The sequence below is a fragment of the Cydia amplana genome, chromosome 1 (genome assembly GCF_948474715.1).
Source record: "Cydia amplana chromosome 1, ilCydAmpl1.1, whole genome shotgun sequence".
In the NCBI taxonomy this organism is placed as follows: Eukaryota; Metazoa; Arthropoda; class Insecta; order Lepidoptera; family Tortricidae; genus Cydia; species Cydia amplana.
In genome coordinates, this window is record NC_086069.1 from 27,236,896 (window position 1) to 27,245,717 (window position 8,822).

Sequence of the window (8,822 nt, forward strand, 5' to 3'; positions counted from 1 at the left end):
TCTATAGTAATCTACCCGATGTAGATACTTTCTTAGTCTAGCACGTAGTTATCTGACCGGGGGGGTACCTAGACAGTGGCCAGATAATTATGCACAATTAATTTGTTCCAGCAGCCCCGCCGGAGGGAGGATCTCTCGATTCCCGTGATTAAAATATCTCTTTACCCTCCGAGTATTACCGTAGGCACTCTATGAATTATTCAAGCCGTTTTCAACAAAAGACACAAAGCGATTTTCGCTGTGATTAACCCGATTATATTATAGCCTTTGGATTTGGATATGTAGGTAGGTGCATGCTCTAATTAAAATATCATACAATAGAGCTCGATGGTATCTTTATTAATGACTGCTTTTTCGAATAAAATATCTTGCAATTTAATTATCGGATTTCTAGGGACAATGATAGCGGGTTATGGTGTTTTCATAAGTACTAAATTTAGGCTCGAGTACCTATGATCGAAGGTGACGATCGCTACGTCTACGGAGTCAGATACGATTACTACATGCCCCGTTAACGAGCCTATTCGCTTCGCTGTTCTTGCCCAAATATTCTTGTTGCGCGTCTTGCTTCAGTATAGAAAAATAAAAGAGCTATAGAGCCGGTTGTGGTAAATTCGGCGAATTGAATAGGCACTATTAAGGCAAGTAGCACGCTTATCCTTAGCAACATTGATATAATATGTAAGTACAGTATCGAATATCATTGAAAATTTAGATCCTTACATGACCTCACCGTTAGGTAAATGGCGCCACGAGCCGCAACTATTTATCGCGAGGCGACATCAAAATTGCCGTTTAACGCCCCACTTTTACGATTCGAGCCTCAAATTATGTATTAATATTACGAACTAAAGTAGACTCTTAAACAATTTTAAAGCACTTAACTATAAATAAATAATTTTTGGCGAATAATTTACGAGTATCGTAACGAAGACAAATGCGATCGCACCTGGAACTTTGCAAACCATAAGTAAACTATAGTTCCAAATGTCATCAGTGACCTTTCTTGTAGCCGTATTTCTTGTGGTGTTCGTGACCACCTTTGTGCGCGTGATCGTGATGATGACGATAATGTTCGTCGTGGCCGGCGGCCTCCTTGTGGCCCTTGTGCTCCTTGTGATGGCCTCCCTTCTCGTGGTGGCCCTTCTCGCCATGCTCGTGCTCGTGATGCCCTCCATGATGATGTCCCTTCTTGAAATGCCCTCCCTTCTTGTGTCCGTGCTCCTCGTGGAAACCGCCATGTTTTTCTTCGTGACCGGAATCACCTTCCTCGTCGAAGAAGTGTTTGTCCTTCTTGAACTCGTCCAGCTTGTGTACTTCGTGATGGCCCTTGGTCGAGTGGCCCTTGTTGTAGTGTCCTTTTTCGGCGTACTTGTGTCCCTTCTCGCCCTTCTCGCCCTTGTGGTACTCGTCGTAGTGTCCGTCCTCGTGGTGGTGCTTTTTATTGTGTCCTCCGTGATCGTCGTATTCCCCCTTGTGGTGTTCCTTGTCGTGGTGCCCTTTTTTACCTTCCTCGTGATGGTGATGGCCCTTGTATCCCTTGTAGCCTTTCTCGCCATGGTCGTTGTGGTGCTCGGCATGGTGTTCTTTGCCGGCTCCCTTTTTATGTTCGTGGTCGTGATGATGTGGCTTTTTATGTCCAGTCGCCGCGGGCTCCTGGTCGGTGGACTCTGCTGAGACCTTGTCCGGGGAGACCTTGTCTGGGTCGAACCGGGATTTAGAAGAGGGCAGCCGGCGGGCGTCGACAACTCCAAGAATCAATATCAAGGCGAGTGTACAGAAGACGAGCGGCCTCATGATGCGGCGATCGCTAATGCGGGTGTTGGGTTCAATCTCCTTGTTAAATTGTCGTCTTGATGATGGTGCAGCAGTTTTATATCAGGCGTTGTGTAAGCTGCGGTAAGTCGGTAACCGACGCGTCGCGACTGGCTTCGCGCGCTAACAATAGTTATTGCATCAAGCACTATCCCCAAATATTGCCCACTGTTTACCGAATAATCCATCCTCAAGTCAGGCAAGACGGTCAAAGAACCCTAATTCAATCAAGGTTTAGCAGCATTTGCGTATTAAATGGCGAATAAAATAATTATCAATCAGATATTAACACATTTAGAGCTTTTTATTCATTATGCACTCCCAGGCTCGCCAAACTTAGATGAGATTAACAAGCAATTTAAATATATTTGAAAGCCATTCGAGTATTATTAGCAGAGCAATTTTAATCATAATCTAACCGATTTGATTTCATAGAACGGCCACTCTGCTATTTCAGATTAATTGAACATTATTGCAAAACTGTTGGCTCAGCTGAAGCGAATAGAATATCTGTCGGAGCTTCGAGAGCATCACGGCAAACTTCAATTTGGGTCGGCGATGTTCTCGCCCCGGCTGAAACAAATACTGTTCTATATGTAAACAAGTAAATACACCTCGGGAATATATTGTTTCATATATACGATTTTACAACTTTTAATGTTTATAAATCGTATGTCTAGGTATATTGAATTGGGTCTATCTATACTATTATGACGTGCCTTAACTTTAACTGATTAAACAAAGGTCAAACTCAGTATACCAGCACGGCTAGCACATGATGGGCGCGACAGTCGACAGGCGAGAAAATGCCGCGACATAGAGCTCTCTCGCGAATCGGTAGCATAAGAGCCGCGCGACAACCCGCTGTCTCGCGGACAAATGTCAAAGCGACATAATTTTGTCGTTTGACAGTTCCACGCGGGATACTCTCGAAAATCGTAGCACGAGTGTACTATGGGAGACAAAATGTCCCGCGTTTGAACGTCAAAATGAGAGAAATTGTCTTCGAGGCTAGAGGGTCGCGACTAGGGTTTGCTCCCGGTACTGAGTTTGGCGACAAGCGCATTTGGTCGAAGTTTTGTTGACTTTTGTTCTAAAAGAAAGATAATTTTCCATATTTTATATTTATTTCATACTACAACACTTTTTTGTTTAAGTATAATTTGAATCTTGAGTTTCATGATCATGCCATTAATATCAAAATTATTATATTTTTTCACAATGACTTGTTTGTTGTCTTAAGTTAAACGAAAATCCGACAGAAAAAAATCTAAGCCTAAGATTGTACGATCACGACCACATCAACAAAGCAAACCTTTGGTGGCGAATTTACTGGGGGATAATTAATAGAAACATAAATAATTGATACAAAAATATTACATTGCTAATCCGGGAAACAATTACGTGCTATCAATCAGTGCTAACCCGTTATATTTACACGCGTATTTTTACATGCAATTATTGTTGACAACCTATATTATGTCGCTCCTTAGGTGTTTCCATTCATTGTGGGATATCTATAAACAACACAATCCCGACCTGAATATTGCGATCAACCTCACTTATAATAAGTAAATGCAAAAGTAAATCTGTACCTATGTACAGTCAGCAGCAATAGTTGCTAAGCGGGCGAGGTGTTCAAAATGATCTTGACGCGACTTTATTGTTAAGAGAATAAGAGCGCGTCAAGGTAATTTTGAACACCACGCCCGCTTAGCAACTATTGCTGCTGACTATATGTTACCTCTTGACGCTTAATCCGCCGAACCGATTTAGACGAAATTTTGTGAAACAACATTCCACAAAGAATGCAAATAATGAATCTGGCAGCTCAACTCAAACTCCACCTCACAGAAGACCACAGCCGTAATACTTACTTTGTAGTGTACGAGTTGGTACTAGCCTAATCCTTAAGTTACGATTCCCACCGACCGGCTGGAGTTGGGCCGCGCCGGAATGCTTTTTCAGTGTACCTATTTACATAATGTGTGGCAGAAGCGATAGAATCCGTCCGGAGTCATCCGATCCGCAAGCAGCCGACCGGCTTTGGGCATACAAATGTGAAATGCGCTCCGACTCCGACGAATCGTACTTAAATCTGAGTACCTATCTCAAAAAGGTCAAAGTAAATAAAATCATTTAAAGTTTTTGGTAGTATTTATTTAAAAGTCACATTATTTGAGAAGTGTTATCAACACTCGACTGTCCTTGCACGGAGTAGGTTCCCAACTTGAGCCCTTCTATGTCCTCCGTGATGGCAGGAGGGCTGCGGTTAGCAGCAGCATGCTTAGGTGTAGAGAATACCTACGTGTTTGATGATAGGCTTGTGCATGATTGTCATTCAATCTATCTTCGAAGCCAGCAATGCAGCGGCTAGCCAGCCATAAGGGAGATATGTCGGGGATTAGCATAAGATATTTAGTCTGTAAATAAGATTTAAAAGGAATGTAATTTTTTTGCAAAATACAACGGAAAAGAGCTTTATGAAGATTGAATTGTGTACGTAAGTACTTACAACTTGACTTCTTCGTAAAGATGGTATTTTGTTAGCCAAAACTTTTAACAAAACGCCAATTATTCGTAAGGAGTTGTATTTTAATGATTAGGTAGGTAATCTTTAGATAATTATAATAATATATTCCAACTTGTAACGACAAAGCGAATCAAATTTTGATTGACAGTATTGACACTGACATTTTCGACTTAAAAATAATATTTGCTATTTCTTATTCTTCATACTGCGAGAAAGAGACAAAGTTATCGTGACTAGGGACGCTCCGTTTCTAAGGCTGACTATTCATTACTTATCCGATTATTATTTTACCGATTCAGTGTTGCCACGAATGAAAAGTTTGTTCCATGTATAAATGGCCACATTGGCTAAGTCGCGCGCGGGATGGCTCTCTCTCGTGGAACTCTTTTCTCGATGTGCGAACTCATGCTGCCAAAATCGAGGAATTGACAGATAGAGATAGAAATTTGTGACGGGCGACTGCCGTCTCTCGCGGCGCCAGCTATCCCGCGGGTAATCATGTGCTAGCCGTGCAGGGACCTTATAAAAACGCCCGTGACATGGAGAACCGTACATCGATGTCACAAGCTAATTATGGTATGGAATAATAAAAAAACAAAATGTGATGTTTATGTGTTTGTGTGCGAGACGACTGATAGCGATAGCGTTGGACGCTGGTTGGACGTACCCGTACTTAAATACGTTCGATCATTCATAATTCATACTGTAGCTGACACAATGCAACGCCGCGCACCAATCTAACACATCATGTGTCACACACATCAACTGTAACCTCAGAGTTGCTACCTGATAAGATGTCGCATCGACGTGACAGACATAATATTGTGATAATATTTTATGTACAGTTAAATCTAAGGTTGAGGTAAAATTTTGATGCACCGAAAAAAGGAGGATTCGTTTGCATATTTTTTTAATGAGTTAATTTACTATATTCAATATAGGTAGGTATATCGATCAGGAGAAAATAATTACATTTATGACAAATTTTATTTTTGATTGGATTTGGATACAGTCAAGCTCTTAAACACGCTGCGCTATCATCTCCTTTAAGGCAGTAAAAGTCAGTCGGCTCGCTAAAAGCTAAATTGAAAAAACTGACTCTTAGCAGGCGTGTCTCACTCCGCGATTTCGTCGCTTTGCTACAGGTAGCTAAAAGTACATCCGTTCGACCCCAATTTTGGGGAAAGCCATAAGCCGCGCGAGGCGCTGTCACCACCTAGCGGCCATAAGTATCTGTGCTGATCGTAACAGACGCGTTTTCTTAGAGAGTGAGTCTTCTGTACTTAGTACTATTATTTATTCTGTGCTCTTAGACGAAGAATTAATTGGATTTTTATTATATTATGTACCTGTTTATTTATTCATGTATTTATTTAAATATATTTATTTATATACATTTTATAGCATAGGTATAATAATCTAAGATTACTTTAGCTATAGATTTTAATTACTTTTTAAGGTTAGCTGGAAGAGATCCCTTATGTAGATAAGTTCGCCTTTTTACTTTCAATTATATATCTGCTGTAACCTATTCTTATTTCTTGCAATTAACTTAGGTTACTAACTTTCATGTGTTTTGCATAGGATGCTATCCTATAGCTAACAAAGCTTCCCCCTGTTTACAAAACTTCACTCCCTTCGGCTGATTATCTTGCGTAATTATTTAATTACTTGATTAAGTCTGTTAAGAAAATTAGCTTAATTATAAATAGTTGAAGGTACGCTCGCCGCGAGTCGCCTCTCAGACGGTATCAGAGGGGCTACCGCAAAAATCGAAATTCGCAAATTGCGGGGATTTTCCTCTTTCACTCCAATGAAGGCGTAATTAGAGTAACAGAGAAAAATGCTCGCGATTTGCGAACTTCGATTTTTGCGGTTATAGTTATAGCCCAGACGTCCGCCTTCATTACTCATTCTGTCCAATTCCCATTTCAGGTGTACGTACTCAGTACCTGGTGAAATGTAACTGGCGTACCTACTACTGGTGACTGATAATATACATTAGTTTATATATCTAACATAATGTAACATTGCCCGTAGAGGAGGATTTAATACAATTGCTCGCTAGGTTGAAACTATAAAGGTAGGTAAAGGGAGGAGGTGTAGGTATAGGTATACCTATTATTTATTTACATTTAGATCTTTATACTCGGTATACAAATTATTATACTTAAGCAAATTTTCTCCGATAGGTGCCAGTAAAGTGACGGCATTATTTTTTGTTTGAATTAGGTACTTAAGATTTTTTTCATTTTCTCATCCTTAGCAAAATTAAGTATTTTCTGGACCCGTACCATGAGTCACTGACAGTGTCAAAACTGTACCCATGCCCATGCACCCATGGCAGGGGGGTGTCACTCCGCAGTTTAGGTACATTTGGCCGGCGCGCCCATCGGACAGGCGTATAGCAGTGGGCTGCCGCTCGGCGCGCACGATAGTCGTGTCACGTGGCGCTCGCGCAAAATTGAAAATACACAATGGCTTCGAAACTTACTTCCGCGGGAATCAGACATGCTAACTTCGGATAACAAATGTATGTTTACATAATCAACGTTTGTAATTCCTACATATTTTACTTAAAAACAATAAATCAGTGGGTATAGGTATAAAAACTTGTCAAGTGATAACCCCGTGCCGACACTCACAGCTCGGTCATAAAACTGCGGCGCGCAAAGGAGATTCACGGTTCGTGCGCGGTTATAAGTTTCAATTTTGCTTGCAGGCGGCGATATAGGTGTAATTTTATACCTAAACCTGACTTTTGCGAAGGAGTGAATTTTCTGTACGGTAGTACTATTAGTTATTCTGTGCCCATGGCGAACGAGATGTATAGAAAGTAAATTACGTTCTCGATAGCGTTTATGTCAGTGCCAAACTGATGGTAGCCGTACTGTTAAGTAATGTCAAAATCAAGCTGATTTCAATTATTTTGGCAAATGTTAATTGTTCTAATTCAATTAGGTGTTTGAATTAGGGATTTAAGAAAATCTTTGAAAGTGTTGTACCTAAGCCCCAAAATTAGATCCAACTTAGTCTAATCACCAGTCTCAATTCTAATTCTAATCCGTTTAAATTGCTCAAACATTTACTTATATCGTGAAAATCAATTATAAATACTATCAAAATCACTTAGACTCTTATTGACTCAAACAAAAAGCAATGCTATAATTATATTTTATAGACAAGCTTAAAAAAAGCCTCCGAACAGAGCGAATAATAGAGATAAGTGAAAACAAAGAACACAATGGCATACCTACTTGGTATAATTACCCATGTTAGCTAATTAAATGGAAAAGAAATAATTGATGTAGCCGGGCTCTCTGGTCCCTCGCAGGTCACCGCTCGAATTTTAATTGAGGTAAGAGAGGTCAAACCATTTGTTCCACTGATGACACCTTACGTTTACAAAATTTACATACCCATTATTTCGTGGAACATAATTCACCGAGCATTATTAAACCACGACGCCCGGGTACGGGTAGCGTTATTTCACTTTAACCAAAAATAATAATATTTTTAATGTGTTTCGTCGACGAATGAAGACATGAAGTAATTTTGTAATTCACGGGATCCCGGAGGCTTAAAATATTTTTTTCTAAAACTTCTGTCTAAAAAATATTCAAGTATTTGTTATCGCAACTCGCTTTTCATTTCATTAACTATGGAGGTAAGTACGTGGGAAAGTGAGTTATAAGTAACTGAAAGGAAGAATTCAACGATCAGAAAATAAATTAGGTACCTACCTTTAATAATTAGTATAAAGTGAAAAGTAAATATAAGTAAGGCGACGAGGACTACTTATAACGTGAGATATATATATTGTATTTACACGGGTATTCCCCCAAACCGCTCACCGCGCCCCGAGCCACCCTTCAGCCCGACTTGGCAATAACATCCGCCGGCTTAGCCTTCATTAGCCGCCGAATTCCCCCCGACACTCCCGTCACATTCTGCTCAAAACAACGCAGTATAAGCTTAAAACGCATATATTTTCTCAAACTTATCCTCTCACACATTTCACCTTTTTTATTCGAACTGAATTCGATATGTCTGTAGCTGTAGAGTCACAGACTTTTTAACAATTTCTCCTTTTCAAATAAAACTTTATCTACATGATCGCTGCACCGAACAGACGGCAGTGCCTGCGACACGAGCAAGATTTATCTACACTTTTCTCAGTCCGATGGCTGAGAAGAAAATTCGTTATCAATTGCATTCGGGCTGCAAGTGTTTTCTATAGGAAACGGTTCATTGCAACCACGACTAATTCGTTGGCCACGAAAATGTAGGCCAATCTCGGGCACCGCTCTAGTTTCTCAACGTGAGTTTATCTCGCCAGCGGCCGTTGCCAACCTCCACCGCCAACTGTTTTATGTAACGTTTGTTGTTGAAATGAAACGTGAAATTGATATTTTTCACTACCAATCAAACCTCCGCGTGTTTCGAGCTGGTCAATAGGCGAAGGTCATTGTAA

At 40.4% G+C, this 8,822-nt stretch overlaps 1 protein-coding gene across 1 annotated transcript; it reads right to left on the bottom strand.

Moving 5' to 3' along the window:
- Positions 1–904: 904 nt before the first annotated feature.
- LOC134654322 (histidine-rich glycoprotein-like) lies at positions 905–2,021 on the bottom strand. Its single transcript, XM_063509790.1, has one exon. It carries the CDS (start codon positions 1,795–1,797, stop codon positions 994–996), a length of 804 nt encoding a protein of 267 aa, XP_063365860.1. The 5' UTR covers positions 1,798–2,021; the 3' UTR covers positions 905–993.
- Positions 2,022–8,822: the final 6,801 nt, after the last annotated feature.